Source organism: Salvelinus alpinus, chromosome 28 (genome assembly GCF_045679555.1).
Source record: "Salvelinus alpinus chromosome 28, SLU_Salpinus.1, whole genome shotgun sequence".
NCBI lineage: Eukaryota > Metazoa > Chordata > Actinopteri > Salmoniformes > Salmonidae > Salvelinus > Salvelinus alpinus.
Genome location: NC_092113.1, coordinates 5,971,759 through 5,990,410, shown reverse-complemented (window position 1 = coordinate 5,990,410; position 18,652 = coordinate 5,971,759). Strand labels below are relative to the sequence as shown.

Below are 18,652 nucleotides of genomic sequence, written 5' to 3'. Positions count from 1 at the left end.
TCTGAGTTTTCTTCTGCAGTGAAATGTTTAGACATTCAAGCTCTCCAAGAACAGCAGAGGCAAGTTTGAGGCCCAACACAGTCTTGCCTTTGTTGAAGTGCTCAAATATGCCACTGGCAGTTGAAGCTTTTCTTTGATGCAGTTTTTGCCATCTCCTCTAGGCTGCTTAGTACCCGCTCATGCTGCCCTAGCACAGCTCTAATAGCAGTATTCTGCACAGTCCACCTTGTTGGACATAGGGGTTTCAGGGTGGTCAGATTTGTATCTTTGGATGTGGCAATTGATTCAAACATGCTCTCAAACTTTCCTGGCTGTCCATAGAGGACACCTAACTGATGGACCCAAGAAAGGGAATCCCGGATCAGTGGGGAGGCTGAGCAGCCAGCCTGTGTAATCAGATTTACACAGTGTGCTCCACAATGGACATAGAGGGCTAATGGCTGCTGCCTCCTCATAATTGCCTGTGCACCTGTGTATTTTCCTGCCATGTTTGAGGCACCATCGTAACTCTGCACCGAACTAACAATTTTCATCAAGCAATGCCTTGCGTCCTCCCACGCGCTGGATAACTGGGCACTGATTGGATGTAGCTGGTGTGCTGTTACAGTTACAAAGTGGCGGTGGGTTTGGCAGTTTTGATGTGCTGTGAATTTTTCAATGGCTTTTCTCCAGTTCCTAAATCCTGCACTAACGAAGGCAGCATCTGCTCTTTGGCCAAAAGATGGCTGGCTTGAAAACCCTTGGCAACAGTGAAAAAACAACACTCCTTTTATTGATGGATTATAATGTAGCCAGGGGAAATCGCGAAACCATCTCTCTTGAAACGTCAACACTCTGTTGGCAAGAGTTTGCGGTTCTATAAATTGTGGGTGTGGCTGATATGGTTTTGTGCCATCACTGAGGTAACTGGACAATGCTGTGCCACTGTCCCCTATACTGGTGCTGCTGGCAACAAGGGTGACACCTGGTCCTGCCGTGGCTGTGACACTGTCCTCTGAAGTCTCTCTCCCTGGCTCTTTCCCTTTCATCACCCTCACAGACTCAGTCTGTCTCCTAGAAAAGAAATAAGGTGTTTGCTGTACTCCTAACTACCGGTACCCAAAACTACACAATTAATCACAACAGCAATACCATTGTCTTAAACAAATCTTAGTTTAGTCACCAGTTTAAGTTGAGAGTGGGGGTATCCATGGCATTTTCTAATTATGTCCCTATTTTACAAGTCCAAAAAATTGAGAACCTTTCATAATGTTGCCAAACAAAGACTCAACAAACTTACCTGAGACTCCCTGTCTCTGCCAGTCTGTCCCTGCATATCTGTCCCCAGCTCTGCTGTCTGTGTGCCATCTGTTGCCTGCTCTGCCTAATGACATCATTGTGAAACATTCCCATTAGCATTTCACTTATTTCTTATGAACATTTTATCAACTAGTCTTTGAGATATTAGGCTACTAGAGTTCTTACTTTGCGTTTTGGTGTACTGAAAAATACTCTGATGTCCGCCATTTTTCTACCTGGCTGGCTGGCTGGCCGGTCTAGCTGCACACACACACATTTACACAACATATGCTGCAACCTTCGTAATTTTAATATAGTTTGTTTCATATTGGCTGACTTCCAACAATAGCTGAATTTGCAAAGCTAGCGAGCACCAATTTTGTTTCTGTGGTGTTTGCTATAATCGTTGCTACCTGGTTAAATAAAGGTGAAATAAAAGAAAAAGAAAAAAGTTCACTAGCGACAATTTAGCTTTTGCAACGAGACCATTAAATATATTTAAGACAATGGTATAAGAGAGTGTAGTTCTGTTCAGTTTGGACTTCAGTTTATCGCTAACCTGATCACAGGGACTTTGAAGCACTCCAGCTGCATGCTGATCTTGGAATAAACTGATGATAGCAAAGATTCCATCTTTGACGACGCCACATAAATGGAATAGGTACTAGCTAGCTTGATGGTTAATGTTTGCTTTAGTTTGCGCGCTAGCTCTGCAAATTCAGCTAGTGTGTGAACCCTGCCAACACAAAAAAAATAACATTGCTATGGCCGATTGACTGGATTAACCTCACGTCAGTTACGTTACGTACATTGAGTGTCTTTCGGACAGTAGATACGAACCCTCTATTACCTTGCCAGCTAAAGAACTGGCAGTAGATCAAACCATTGTGAAGCAAAAAGTGGGGGAGGGGTCACAATCTTTTGAAACTTAAAAACGCGCTATTAAGTGTCTATAATCAGCATAAGTGCTTTCATTGCGTATTATTAATATTATTGAAATGACATAGTTATGTTTACAGTGATATATTGGGGGGGACAAATCATATTTTTCCCAGGATGGGGGGGTCGTGTCCCCCTGGGATTTCCGCCTATGTACGTGGCAGGGCTTGCAAACTATTACAGACTACAAAGGGAGGCACAGCCGCGAGCTGCCCAGTGACACAAGCCTACCAAACGAGCTAAATCACTTCTATGCTCGCTTCGAGGCAAGCAACACTGAGGCATGCATGAGAGCATCAGCTGTTCCGGACGACTGTGTGATCAAGCTCTCCGTAGCCAGATGGATTAACAGGACATGTGCTCCGGGCATGTGCTGACTAACTGGCAGGTGTTCTTCACTGACATTTTCAACATGTCCCTGATTGAGTCTGTAATACCAACATGTTTCAAGCAGACCACCATAGTCCCTGTGCTCAAGAACACTAAGGCAACCTGCCTAAATGACTACAGACCCGTAGCACTCACGTGCGTAGCCATGAAGTGCTTTGAAAGGCTGGTAATGGCTCATATCAACACCATTATCACAGATACCCTAGACCCACTCCAATTTGCATACCGCTCCAACAGATCCACAGATGACGCAATCTCAATCGCACTCCACACTGCCCTTTCCCACCTGGACAAAAGGAACACTTACATGAGAATGCTATTCATTGACTACAGCTCAGCGTTCAACACCATAGTACCCTCAAAGCTCATCACTAAGCTAAGGATCCTGGGACTATACACCTCCCTCTGCAGCTGGATCTTGGACTTCCTGATGGGCCGCCCCCAGGTGGTGAGGGTAGGTAGCAACACATCCGCCACGCTGATCCTCAACACTGGAGCCCCTCAGGGGTGCGTGATCAGTCCCTTCCTGTACTCCCTGTTCACCCACGTCTGCGTGGCCAGGCACGACTCCAACACCATCATTAAGTTTGCAGACAACACAACAGTGGTAGGCCTGATCATGACAACGACGAGACAGCCTATAGGGAGGAGGTCAGAGACCTGGCCAGATGGTGTCAGAATAACAACCTATCCCTCAAAATAATCAAGACAAAGGAGATGATTGTGCATCTCAGGAAAAGGAGGACCGAGCACGCCCCCATTCTCATCAACGGGGCTGTAGTGGAACAGGCTGAGAGCTTCAAGTTCCTTGGTGTCCACATGACCAACAAGCTAGAGTGGTCCAAACACACCAAGACAGTTGTGAAGAGCGCACGACAAAGCCTATTTCCCCTTTTTAGGAAACTAAAAAGATTTGGCATGGGTCCTCAGATCCTCAAAAGGTTCTACAGCTGTAACATCCAGAGCATCCTGACTGGTTGCATCACTGCCTGGTACGGCAACTGCTCGGCCTCCAACCACAAGACACTACAGAGGGTAGTGCCTACGACCCAGTACATCACTGGGGATAAGCTGCCTGCTATCCAGGGCCTCTACACCAGGTGGTGTCAGAGGAAGGCCCTAAAAATTGTCAAAGACCCCAGCCACCTCAGTCATAGAATGTTCTCTCTACTACCGCATGGCAAGCGGTACCGGAGCGCCAAGTCTAGGACCAAAAGGCTTCTCAACAGTTTTTACCCCCAAGCCATAAGACTCCTGAACAAGTAATCAAATGGCTACCCAGATTATTTGCATTGTCCCCCCCAACCCCTCTTTTACGCTACTACTACTCATTGTTTATCATATATGCATAGTCACTTTAACCATACCTACATGAACATACTACCTCAATTAGCCCGACTAACCGGTGACTGTATATAGCCTCGCTACTGTATATAGCCTCGCTACTGTTATTTTCACTGTCTTTTTACTGTTGTATTTATTTCTTTACTTATCTATTGTTCACCTAATACCTATTTTTTACTTAAAAATCGCACTGTTGGCTAGGGCCTGTAAGTAAGTATTTCACTGTAAGGTCGACACCTGTTGTATTCGGCGCACTTGACAAATAAACTTACTAATCCTAGAATCCTACTACGCCGGCTCTGACGCTCATCGGATGTGGCAGGGCTTGCAAACTATCACGAATTACAAAGGGAAACCCAGCCGAGAGCTTCCCACTGACACGAGCCTACTAGACAAGCTAAATGCCTTCTATGCTTGCTTCGAGGCAAGTAACACTGAACCATGCATGAGAGCATCAGCTGTTCTGGATGACTGTGTGATCACGCTCTCCGTATCCGATGTGAGTAAGACCTTTAAACAGGTTAACATTCACAAGGCCACAGGGACAGACGGATTACTAGGACGCATACTCAGCGCATGCGCTGACCAGCTAGCAAGTGTCTTCTCTGACATTTTCAACGTTTCCCTAACCCAGTCTGTAATACCTACATGTTTCAACCCTGTGCCCAAGAACACCAAAGTAACTTGTCTAAATGACTACCGCCCCATAGCGCTTACATCTGTAGCTATGAAATTCTTTGAAAGGCTGATCATGGCTCAACAACAACACCATCATCCCAGAGACCCTGGGTCCACTTCAATTTGCATACTGCCCATGCAAATCCACAGATGACGCAATCTCTATTGCACTCCACACTACCCTTTCTCACCTGGACAAAAGGAGCACCTACATGAGAATGCTGTTCATTGACTACAGCTCAGCGTACATAACACCATAGTGTTCTCCAAGCACATCAATGAGCAAAGGTCCCTAGGACTGAACATCTCCCTTTACAACTGGATCCTGGACTTCCTGACGGGCCACCCCCAGGTGGTGAAGGTAAGCAACAACACATCTTCCATTCTGAACATCCTCAACACGGGGGCCACTCAGGGGTGCGTGCTAAGTCTGTTCCTGTACTCCCTGTTCACCCACGACAGCGTGACCTCGCACAACTCTAACACCATCATCAAGTTTGACACAACGGTGGTGGGCCTGATCACCAATAACAATGAGACACCCTTTAGGGACAAGGTCAGAGACCTGGCAGTGTGGTGCCAACAACCTCTCCCTCAACTTGGGCAAGACAAAGGAGCTTAACGTGGACTACAGGAAACGGAGGACCAAACACGCCCTCATTCACATTGACGGGGCTGTAGTGGACCTTCAAGTTCCTCTGTGTCCATATCGCTAAGGACCTATCTTGATCCAAACATACCAACACAGTCGTGAAGATGGTACAACAATGCCTCTTCCCCCTCAAGAGGCTGAAAATATTTGGCATGGGCTCTCAGATCCACAAAAAGTTATACAGCTGTACCATTGAGAGCATCTTGACTGGCTACATCACCACTTGGCATGGCAACTGCTTGGCATTCGACCGCAAGACGCTACAGAGGTTAGTGCGTATAACCCAGTACATCACTGGGGCCGAACTCCCTGCCATCCAGGACCTCTATACCAGCCGGTGTCAGAGGAAGTCAAAAATGTACTGTTCTCTCTGCTACTGCAAGGCAAATGGTACCGGAGCGCCAAGTCTGCGATCAAAAGGCTCTTGAACAGCTTCTACTCCCAAACCATAAGACTGCTAAATAACTAACTAAATAGCTATCAGGACTATCTGCATTGACCCTTTTTGCACTAACTCTTTTTGACTCTATGCACCCACACTACACACTCACACATACTTACACTGACACGCCAACACTGTTACCCCATGTATGTAGCCAAGCTAGCATTACTCATTGTGTATTTATTCCTTGTGTTACTATGTGTGTGTGCGTGGGTGGTTGGTCTTTGGGACCTCCCTTGGTTAGGTGGGTAGCAGATGGCAGGGCAGCTTGGAGTGGGTGGCATGGACTGGCACATTCTTAGTCTACTGCCAAGCTGTGGCTAGTTTATTCCTGTGTGGTTTATTATTGGAATATTGGTGCCCTTTACAACTACAGCCAGTCAATTAAATGCCAAATAGGCAGTTAGTGCTTTTTTTCATGTTTCTGATGGGAAACTCATTCTCTACTAAAGCAATTCAAGGTCCAGCATGAGCAACATTATCCACTAGCTCATAGCCCTAGAATGCAGGGTCAGGGCTAGGTCAGGGAGTGTAGTCTGGATGTTCATAAAGCCCCTCTCCATTCCCATCTGCACCATTCTTGCTTGTGATTGTCTATGTCTGTTTGCAGACACGTGTGAGCCTGTATGCCTATATGTCAATGCATTTATTTTATTGTCCCTCAGATCTGGACGGCCGGTCAGTTTAATGGTTTTTCAACAGCGCCAGTCCCCTCAGCAAGATCTCCTGGGTGAATCTTTAACAGTATAGCTAGCCTACGAGCTTAGCTAGCCTACTCCTAATACAGACCTAATACATATTAAAGCTTTGTCGCATATTGGTCATTGTATATGTTTTGCCCACTGATGGATGTTGTAGAGGTGTACAGCTAAACGTATCTCTTTTGACCAAGGGGAAGAGAACACGCCAGGCTGGGTATGTGCGGAGGATGATGTGAAGACTAGACCTCCATTCTGGTGTCCCTTTCTAGCCTGACTACTCCCCATCTTTTCCCCAAAAACTCAAGACCCTAAAGGTAAGCAGCTATAGCTGTGAGGAAGCTCAGTGGTGGAGTGGACATATTTTGACAGCAAAATTATGCCATTTAAGAGAGTAGGAAACCGATCGTAGACAACAGAAAGGCCGGTTTTGTGGTTTTATGAAGAAAACAATTTGGGTCAGATGACACTGTAATAAAGTAAAGTGAGAAATGAAGTTTGAGTTCCTCTGAAGGTATCTGGTACATTGGTGGATTTGCGCTTGAACAGAGAGCAGACGATGTAGCAGGCCTTGGCTTCAATCAACCGGGGAATCAGAAAAAAATTGAATAATTGGCAATTAGAGTAGTGTGACTGGGATTCCTTTGTGTGTTGCAGGCTATGATTAGCAGGTTACATCTCGTTCAGTCAGTGTCTATATCTCTAACATTTCCTGGCAGCTGAGCTGGACAAGTCATCCAAATTGACTGATAAGAAGAAGCTGTTTGATAAAGAAAATGGAATCCTTCACTCACATGAGGAGAATAGCAGTCCTTGCTCATCTAAGAGACCACGAAATTACCAGAGGAACATTTTTTACATTGCCATTTCTTGTAATTTAGCAGACGCTCTTATTCAGAGCAACTTACAGGCACAAATGGAATGGCATTTAACACCTGGAAACCATGTGTTTGATGTATTTGATACCATTCCACTGATTCTGCTCCAGTCATTACCACGAGCACGTTCTTCCCAATTAAGGTGCCACCAACCTCCTGAGAGATATATATATATATACAAATAACACCCTTTGTTATTTCTTGCACTATATATATATATATATATATATATATATATATAACAGTGCATTCGGAAAGTATTCAAACCCCTTGACATTTTCCACATTTTGTTACGTTAAAGCCTTATTCTAAAATGACTTAAATTGTATTTTTCCCTCATCAATCTACACACAATACCCCATAATGACAAAGCAAAAACTGTTTTCTAGAAATCTTTGCAAATGTATTAAAAATAAAAAAAACTCACATTTACATAAGTATTGAGACCCTTTACTGAGTACTTTGTTGATGCACCTTTGACAACGATTACAGACTCAATTCTTCTTGGGTATGACACTACAAGCTCGGCACACCTATATTTGGGGAGTTTCGCTCTTCTCCCCCGATTGCTCAGTTTGGCCGGGTGGCCAGCTCTAGGAAGAGCCTTGGTGGTTCCAAACTTCTTCCATTTAAGAATGATGGAGGCCACTGTATTCTTCAATGCTCCAGAAATGTTATGGTACACTTCCCCAGGTCTGTGCCTTGACACAATCCTGTCTTGGAGCTCTACGGTCAATTCCTTCGACCTCATGGTTTGGTTTTTGCTCTGACCTGCACTGTCAACTGTGGGACCTCATATAGACAGGTGTGTGCATTTTCAAAATCATGTCCAATCAACTGAATCTACAACAGGTGGACTGCAATCAAGTTGTAGAAACATCTCAAGGATGATCAATGGAAACAGGATGCACCTGAGCTCAATTTCGAGTCTCATAGCAAAGGGTCTGAATACTTATGTAAATAAGGTATTTCTGTTTTTATTTTTAAGAAATTTGCAAAAAAAGATTACACATTGTGGAAAAAGTCAAGGGGTCTGAATACTTTACGAATGCACTGTATATGAATATATGTATATCATTTTTTAAATATTTTTTATTTTTTACAACGTCTGATATTGGGCATAAGCGTCATTTTACCAATTATGAAATTCCCTTACGTTGAGGACTTTTTACAAATCCAATCAGTTTTCCATGTTGGAAACAACATTGTGTCAACCAGTTTTTGCCCAGTGGGTTTATTATAATTCAACATTGTTGAGTTGAGTTCATCTATAACACCATTGGTATAATGATACGGGACCTTGGTCTTACCTACACATATCCCCGAGGGGCAAAAAATAGCACTATAACCTAAAGCAGTATTTCAAGCTGTTACAAAATAGCTCATTACTAAGTAAAAGGCAGGTATGTTAAGATGAAAGATATAATGTGCTCTTCCAGTACTATACTGCTATTATGCCATGCTAACACACCACCTTAGTTTGCCTGGCAGGGTTAAAGTAACAAAGGATGTTGAAGAGGATATCAAATATGCACTGTTGGCTCTGTGAATGTGCAAAACTAACTCATTATAATAGAATAATGCAGTTAAGATGAAAGGAAACCTTCTGTCAAGTGAAAGTAAGCCTGTGTGTGTGCCCTCATGCATTCATGCATGCTTACGTGTGTCCTGTAGAGGAGATGGGATACTATCATTATTCTCTCTCATTGTTTGAGCAAAGTGAAATCCCCCACAGCCTCGGAAGTCCCACAAAATGAATGACATGGCTTGTTTCAATCTGGAGTCATGTCATTTGTCAGATGTAGTGATAATCTGTGTTTCTCCCCCTTTCAACACCTATACTGCTGATACCGTATCAACACACTCTCTCTCAGTTTCCCCTCTTTCACAGTCTCTGTGTCAAGGGATGGCGGAGAGATCAAAGGGTAAGCACCTTATTTCTGGTGACTCGGCTGAGGCCATTGAGTCCTGAAGATAATCCATAAAGCGAGGCAAATGCTGGATGGTATTCAAATTAATCTTTCCAAATTGAGATTGAAAGGCTGATGGCCCATGTCCCACAAATATTCCTGCATACATATTCCTGCATACATATTCCTGCATACATATTCCTGCATACATTACAAGTAAACAGTAAATCACAGACCAGCCTGCGTCCAAAATGTCACTGTATTCCCGTATAGTGTACTACCCTATGCTGGCTCTGGTCAAATGTAGTGCACTATATTGGGAATAGGATGCCATTTTGGATGGAACCCAGTGTTCTTTCCATCTCCCTCCGCTCCTCCGAACTCTTACATACTGGACACCACTATTCCCTTCATCTTAACTATTTGAAATTCAGATGCCTCCGTCTCTGAAAGGAGAAATTGTGTGTGATGGATGGCAAACTCAAAGGAAAATACATTTACACAATTTGTATGGAAATGCAGAAGCAGTGGCAGAGGCCAGTCACCTGGAGACGGCGGACCACTGCAGGGTGCTTGGAGATGATGAACTTGTCCCTGTGTTTGATCTAAAATGTTCCAATTTTCATCCATATGTAGCTTAGTAGTGTGACCAAGCTCTTTATACGTCTTCATTCTGACTGATACCCAGAGTGTGTGAGTGTGTGTAATCATATTGCAGCTCAACCCCACTATGTCTGTGTTGTTATCCCTGTTCGTCTAATACCATCGGCCTCGTCCCATCAAACCTCATCGGAAATCTCATTCGTCTTTATCTGCGAATATAAATGCATGTTTCAATTCAAGTATTCCACAAAACAATCTGCTACCCAGAGTGTAGGGTCGTTCCACGAAATGAGTCCCTTTTGCATCCCTTTGATAGAAATTGTGCAGCAATATTATATTTTTTAAAAGCCTGTTATATTAAATAAAGTGCCCTTTAATATAGACCACATGGAAAAGTCTGCTAAAGTGCTAAAATCCAACATTTTGACATGTCCCTCTGTGCGCTCTCTATGACCTTTCGGAAAACTTTAACCCACGTAGCCATTTCCTGCAGTCAAATTACCTACTGGCCTCATGGGGGGAATGTTATGAATATTTTTCACAATTAACGTTATTGTTTTTTTTACTCCGACAGTCTAGTGTTTCTACGTCAAACAGTTTTGTTATATTTCAGTCTTCTGTGATGTAATATTGGGATGCAAACTCAACATCTATATCTGACATGGTACAGGTGTCTTCTTTTTTTTAAGCCCATAAACCATGTGTAGATCATTTTGTTTCAAAGTAGATTTATTCAAGACTACCAAGAAACACTCTGTGTGATCCTGATTTAGCCCACTGCAGTAGAAGGTTAACCGCAACATTACGTTTTCACCATTATTGTAAAGCCCTAGTTATTTTGTTGGTTTGACAAAGTCATTTCAGAAGATCATTATTTACAACTTGGAACTCGGAAATCGACTTCCAACTTAAGTGCGTTCAAGACAACTGGGAACTCACAAAAAACTAGCTCCGACTGGGAAAAATAGTTTTGAACGGACATCCAACTCGAAAATTCCAATGTCGGAAACGTGGTAATCTTTCTAGAGCTCTGACTTTCCGACCTGAAGATCACTGACGTCATTATATGACCTCGTTTTTTTCCAGTTCCTAGTTGTCTTGAAAGCACCATTCCTGTGTGAGATTATTTTTTACTTGTCCTGGAATATGGAATTGGTAACCATTTTGGATTTATTAGAGCATTGGATGCATACTCAAAATAATCTCAAATACTCTGTCCTCTGAACATGAAGTCAAGCGGGATGTTGCAGAGACGTTCTAATAATGTCAAAGGAAAACCATTTCCTCAGGTCATTATTCAACATCCGTATTGAGGCAAAGGAACATTCTGGTAACCAACAAAATAAGAAATGAAAATGCAGCTGTAATATGCAATATATTGCCTATAATGTAGAATACCACCTATATCCATATAACCAAAGACACTTACTACTCATCTCCAATCCTCTTTGCTATAACTGAGTAGTGATTACAGTAGGTCTGTGGGTAAAACTGAGCATTTGTTTTGTTGTCTGTAGCTGAAGACGGCCCTTCACCACCCGGTCCGTTGTGCCCTGCTGGGCTTCTCTGCAGCCAGCACATCTCTACCGCAGGGCTGTCTCTGGGTAAACACTGCAAACTGTAAATAGATTCCAGGACTGAACTGAGCTGCGGAGAGGAGGAGGTTAGGTTAGTGGTAGGAAGTGTAATGAAGGTGGTTCAATGAGCTATGTTGGTTCATGTGATACAGTAACCTAGGCCTTAGCTTTAGCTCTTTAGCTCAGAGGGTCTAGTGTCACGAATAAGACCTGTGATCAATAGCTGGTCGACACATTAACAGCCTCTATCTGTAATGACCAAGTGGCCAGTGGAGGTGACCGCAACCACGGTCAAGTGGAAATCTTCTCTCTGAACCGGTCCACGCCACACACGGTCAAGCCCATCCAGCTGGGGTTGCCAGTCCTGTTTCTGGACCACATGATGGAGCCCTGTCCCACCGAAGAGGAAGAGGATTCAGACGCTGCTGCAAAGAACACAGCCAGCTCTGGCAACACCATCTGTGTAGGCCTGCAGGATGGTTAGTGAGTCATCATGTACACTGTAGTACAAACAAAAATGGCAGAATTTTTTATGCTGCACCTTATGGATTTATTTATCCACAATTCCCCATCAAGGAACCAACAAATCAGAAAAAACGTGTCAGACTTAACATTAAGCATTCAGCTCATTGTGGCATGAATTGTCTGTAGCACTGCTAGTAGAAACCGGAACGTAGCAGCCCAAGTAGCCACACACAACTCTATCAGTAGAATTTATGTTTGCTCATGTTATTGTCATTGTCATGTACCTAATATTTAAATGCCCTTGAGGTCACCCTATTTCTCATTAACTCCATTTCCCGGGATCCGTGTGTATTTTAGTGTGGAAACTGCCACCCAGTGCCTTCTGACCTTCTTCCACCCAGACAGTTGTCCAGTTCTGTGCCTGAAACACTCTGCCTCTGTCCTGTTCGCTGGGCTGGGGAATGGAAAAGTTGCCGTTTACACTCGGAAGAGTGGAGGTGAGACTGCGAACCAACTGTATAATCATACAGTCATATCTTATATCACAGCCATTTTCTCGTATAATCAAGGTAATCAATTACAGGTTACAAAAAAACATAAAAATGAACAGGATGGGTCTATTGCAATGAGCATTGGCCAGCGTACTAACACAAGGTAATCTCTCGTTATATAACAAATTCTTATTTACAATGACGGACTACCAGAAGCCAAAAGGCGGGACAGGGGCTGAGATAATTGTTTTAGTTTAGTTTTTTAAATATAGGACAAAACACACATCACGACAAGACAGACATCCCAACACTACATAAAGAATAAAGAGAGACCTAAGACAACAACATAGCATTGTAGAAACACAATGCTATGTTGTTCTTAGGTCTCTCTTTATTCTTTATGTAGTGTTGTGATGTCTGTCTTGTCGTGATGTGTGTTTTGTCCTATATTTAAAAAACAAAACTGCTACAACATGGTAGCAGCACAAAACATGGTACAAATATTATTGGGCACAGAAAACAGTACAAAGGGCAAGAAGGTAGAGAAAACAATACATCACGTGAAGCAGCCACAACTGTCAGTAAGAGTGTCCATGATTGAGTCTTTGAATGAAGAGATGGAGATAAAGTGGTCCAGTTTGAGTGTTTTATGCAGCTCGTTCCAGTCGCTAGCTGCGGCGAACTGAAAAAAGGAGCGACCCAGGGATGTGTGTGCTTTGGGTGCTAAACTCACCCGCACAGGTGATCTCAATTGTAACCATCAATTGCCACGATTTAGCACTCTCTAAAGCAGATGTGACTGTGGGCAGTGGCCCCATCCGCACCCCCCTAATCCTGGAGAACACTTTGTGAGCCAGTTGTGCCAACTTCGTCACCGTCATCCAGGGCTCCAGCTTCCTCCTCCAGGTGAGCAAAACACATCCTTCTATACACCCTCATTTACACAGGGCTGAAGGAAAGAGGGAGGGATAGGAAAAGAATAGAGACAATGGCCTTTTCTCAATTCATTTTGCTCAATTCCTTCGTCCTCTCTCGCCTCCTTTTGAAAAAGGTCAAAGGGAATCAAGGAGAGTGAACGTGGACGAAAATGCGCTTGTATGAAATGAGAAGCTTCTTCTCCACTCGCGTCATCAGGCAAATTACGTTTACAGGGATGGATCCCAAAATAAATGTGTAAAGTGATGAAAGCGAATTAGGTTAGTTGTGCAAGACATTTCATAGATAAAAGGACAAGTAACATATTGTTTTTAAATGTGTGCATGCTTTTCTCCTCCGACAATATAACAGCTGATTCAAAGGGTGTGTGGCAGATATCAAAACTCTTCTGCGATAGGATACACTTGTGCTTCTTTGCCAAAAGGAGGCTATCGAGGAGGGGAGGACCATCTTTCGTTTGCCTACTAACGAATTGACACACTCCTCGACCACTTATCGGTTTCCGGATCACAGAGGAGAGAGGACGGAGAAGAGAGGATGGAGGACAGACTTTTGCCCAAATGAGAAAAGGCCTATATGACCCTGGAAAGGATAGGTTTTAATACTGTATGATACTGTAGCTAGTATGAAGAGGACACATGCATTGACAACCTCACACAACCTCTCCTCTCCGTCTCTCAATCATACCCCCCTCACCACCACCTCCTCCTCTTCCTCACCTTCACTCACTCACTCACTCACTCCTCACTCCTCGCTCCCCTTCACTCACCCTCACTCACCACCCCCTCCTCCCCTCTGTCTTCTCTTCTCTCTGAGGTTCGAGGCGTACCTAGAGCACCTACACGAGATCAATATCTCCACACGCTCCATATTCCTCAGCCCAGGCAAGTACAGTGTAGAAGGTCACAGGTCACCGACTACTTTTTTTCACTTACATTATTCAAATCCACCCCCTATACACTTGTGTAGGTCTAAAATAATTGTATACAGGTATGAACAATCAGGTAATAGGTTCACATTGCCCTATGTAAGGCTACATGTATTTTTTCCCCTATTGATCATATGTATTCATAGAGGCTAAGGTTGGATGTGGGAGTGGGAAGCTGCAACGTTGACATGAACAGAAGGAAGTGACAGAATGGTGGTTGTGTCTCTCTTGCAGGTCAGCAGGGCAGCGTCCGGGTCACCAGCCTACTCATCTGCCAGGGGCTGCTGTGGGTGGGCACTGCCCAGGGCATCATCGTCACCCTGCCCGTGCCCAAACTGAAGGACATCCCCAAAATTACAAGTCAGGCTTGGCAAAGACACAACCAACGTTTGCGCATTAAATCTGGCATCCGGTGGCATCGAGGTCCTCCCGTTGCGTTGGTGTGACTGGCTGTATTGAGTTATAACTTTCTAATAAAACCAATCAATCAACCAAATCAAATTTAAAAAATCACATTTCATTGGTCACATACACATGTTTAGCAGATGTTATTGCGGGTGTAGCGAAATGCTTGTGCTTCTAGTTCCGACAGTGCAGCAATATCTAACAAGTAATATCTAACAATTTCACAACATACGTAGTCCCGTGTGGCTCAGTTGGTAGAGCATGGCGCTTGCAACGCCAGGGTTGTGGGTTCATTCCCCACGGGGGGACCAGGATGAATATGTATGAACTTCCAGTTGAACTTGATAAGAACGCTAAATGATTAAATATAAATGTGTATGTAAATGCACCCAATGCACGCAAATCTAAGTAAGGCGGCATTAGATATATAAACATAAGGATGAGCAATGGCAGAGCAGCATAGACTAAGATATAGTATAGAATACAGCATATACATATGAGATGAGCAATGCAAGAAATGTAAACATTATTAAAGTGACATTATTAAAGCGACAAGTGTTCCATTTGTTAAAGTGGCCAATGATTTCAAGTTTGTGTATTTAGGCAGCAGCCTCTCTGTGCTAGTGATGGCTATTTAGCAGTCTGATGGCCTTGAGCTAGAAGCTGTTTTTCAGTCTCTCGGTTCCAGCTTTGATGCACCTGTACTGACTTCACCTTCTGGATGATAGCGTGGTGAACAGGCAGTGGCTCGGGTGGTTGTTGTCCTTGATCTTTTTGGCCTTCCTGTGACATCGGGTGCTGTAGGTGTCCTGGAGGGCAGGTAGTTTTCCCCCGGTGATGCATTGCGCGGTTGTGGGCGGTGCAGTTGCCGTACCAGGCGGTGATACAGCCCGACAGGATGTCATTGTGGGTGACAGGTAAGATGGAGGTGATATGATCCTTGACTAGTCTCTCAAAGCACTTCATGATGACAGAGGTGAGTGCTACGGGACAATAGTCATTTAGTTCAGTTACCTTTGCATTCTTATGTACATGAACAATGGTGGCCATCTTGAAGCATGTGGGGACAGCAGACTGGGAGAGGGAGAGATTGAATACGTCTGTAAACACACCTGCCAGCTGGTCTGCGCATGCTCTGAGGACAAGGCTAGGGATGTCGTCTGAGCCGGTAGCCTTGCGAGGGTTAACACGTTTAAATGTCTTACTCATGTCGGCCACGGAGAAGGAGAGCGGGCCGCGTCGATGGTACTGTGTTATCTTCAAAGTGGGCAAAGAACGTGTAAAGCTTGTCCGGAAGCAAGACGTTGGTGTCCGCAACGTGGCTGGTTTTCCTTTTGCAGTCCATGATTGTCTGTAGACCCTGCCACATTCGTCTCGTGTCTGAGCTGTTGCATTGTGACATTTTGTCTCTATACTGACGTTTTGCCTGTTTGATTGCCTTACGGAGGGAATGACTACTCTGTATTCTTCCATATTCCCAGTCACCTATCCATGTTTAAATGCAGTGGTTCGCGCTTTCAGTTTTGCACAAATGCTGCCATCTATCAACGGTTTCTAGTTAGGGTAGGTTTTAATAGTCACAGTGGGTACAACAGTGGGTACAATTTCCTATACACTTCCCGATAAACTCAGTTACCGTTTCAGTGAATTTGTCAATATTATTCTCTGAAGCAACCTGGGACATATCCCAGGGGGGGGTGTACATGGCCGTGACTATAATCAAAGTAAATTCTCTTGGGAGATAATATGGTCTGCATTTGATTGTGAGGTATTCTAGGTCGGGTGAACAAAAGGACTTGAGTTCCTGTATGTTATCACAATTACACCATGAGTCGTCAATCATGAAACATACACACCCACCCTTCTTCTTCCCAGAGAGATGTTTATTCCTGTCTCCGCGATGAACTGAGAATCCAGATGGCTGGACCGAACTCCGACAGTATATCCTGAAAGAGCCATGTTTCCGTGAAACAGAGTTACAATGATACAATCCCTGATGTCTCTGGAAAGAAACCCTTGCCCTGATCTCATCAACTTTGTTATCCAGGGACTGAACATTAGCGAGTAATATACTCGGAAGCGGTGGGTGGTGTGCGCGCCTCCTAAGTCGGCGTTGTTTTTGGGTCGGCCTCTGGAATCAGTTCAATTGCCCTGGGTGGTGCGAACAAACAATCCGCTTTGGGAAAGTCATATTCCTGGTTGTAATGCTGGTAGTGCTGGTGAGTTACCGCCACTCTGATATCAAATAGTTCTTCCCGGCTGTATGTAATGAGACATAACATTTTCTGGGCTAACAATGTAAGAAATAATACATTTTAAAAAATACTGCAAAGTTTCCTAAGAACTATAAGCCCTCTCTGTCGGCGCCATCTTGACTGTGTCCAACCAACCAACCCACCCACCAATCATCCAATCAGGCTGTGTTTTCTAACCGAGGCCTTGTGTGCTGTTTGTCCCACAGGTAAAGGATGACGTCTCCAAACACTCACTGTGGCCACCTCCAGCACCCTGTCCCCAGACATGCTCAACCGGACTGCTCCTCCCCCCAGGACGGCTCCATCTACGAGCTGAGCGAAGACCCTGACGTGTGGGTGCGGGGGCAGCCCCCAGCCAGGGAGGGGAGTGGGAAAGACAAGGTGACCTTGGCTGCCGCAGGTGGTCCCGTAGGCTTAGGGAGCCAATGGGGTCCCAGATGAAAGTACGCTCATGGTTTGTCAACTCCCACTAGCAGTAGAGAAAAAGTCTGATTGGATGTTGTGAGAGATGGCTCCTCCCTCTCACCTGATGTATTGCGTGCTCTAGTAAGAAGAGACACTATTAAGCAATATATTTCAGGATGGTAGACTAGACTGTTTCAGGAAGGGCTATACACTATGGTACATTCCTCTACTACCTTGGTGGTTGGAGCTCTGGATGGAGTCTAGTGGTGTGCTGCTGCTTCAAACTGTCTGACATGTTTCAGGCCCTGGGGCCACGTCGGAGTCCCATCTGAGGGAACTCTAAACTCTTAACATGCACTCTTCCAACCAGATGCTGCTTCAGTCTGGCAGATCTAGACCAGGGGGTCTTGTCAAATGTGATTTGAGGAGGCTCACCAAATATGACTTTGCATATCTTTTAAGCGTGTTCTTAGAAAAAGGATAATTGACAATTAATTGAAAAGTGACAGTTATGAACATAAGATTGGATTTGCTTGTTGTCTTTCTAATTCCCTCATTTTGCCAGTGTATCATGTGTTTTGCTAACACAGAACATGACAGCTAGTGGTATTGTATAGGCAGGGTGTATGGGGGCATGTGTATGAATGACTTATAAAACATTTACAACCCCTTAATTACTGCAGTGGGCTAAATCATTGTGATTCTTGGTATTCTTAAACAAATCTATTTTGAAAAAAAGTATACACCTCACACACATATTTATGGGCTTAAAATAAAGAAGGCACCTGTACCATGTCAGATATAGAGTTGAAATGTATTCAATTTTGAGTTTACATCCCAATATTACACTTTGTATACATCACAGAAGACTGAAATATAACAACATTGTTTGACATAGAAAGATCGGATTTGTCCGTGTTTTTTTACAATAAGCTTGATTAATTATGAAAAATATTAATACAATTCCACCCATGAGGCCAAAGAGGGCGCTTTTGGTGATTGACTGCAGGACAGGGCTACAGTGTACATTAATGGAAAATGTTACCAGTGAACTTAATGTAAATTATAGGTACAGCACACCACTGATATGTATCCCACTTTTGGGAGAAAGGGAATTCTACATATACAATTTGTCATAAATCAACTTGATGATCAACATACTCTGTGTAATAATGTCCTGTCCTTTTATTCTGCGAGAATTGTTTTAAATGTCCTGGTTTCCATTTCAATAAACACACTGTTTATTGAAGGAACTTATTTGAAGGTACTTAATGGACAGTTCGTTTTACAGTATGTCACGTTGTTATTGGAATAAATAGTTCATGGTCTTCAAGCTCTTCAGTTTTGCTAATTTGGGATTTTTTGCAAACTCAGTGAA

The 18,652-nt window shown here is 43.8% G+C and overlaps 1 protein-coding gene across 1 annotated transcript; it reads left to right on the top strand.

Annotated features, from left to right (window-relative positions):
- Positions 1-4,264: 4,264 nt before the first annotated feature.
- Positions 4,265-12,566, top strand: LOC139557975 (uncharacterized). Its single transcript, XM_071373351.1, has 5 exons — positions 4,265-4,375; positions 4,868-5,185; positions 11,330-11,432; positions 11,653-11,869; positions 12,191-12,566. The coding sequence occupies exons 1-5, from the start codon at positions 4,265-4,267 to the stop codon at positions 12,510-12,512; spliced, it is 1,071 nt and encodes a 356-aa protein (XP_071229452.1). The 3' UTR covers positions 12,513-12,566.
- Positions 12,567-18,652: the final 6,086 nt, after the last annotated feature.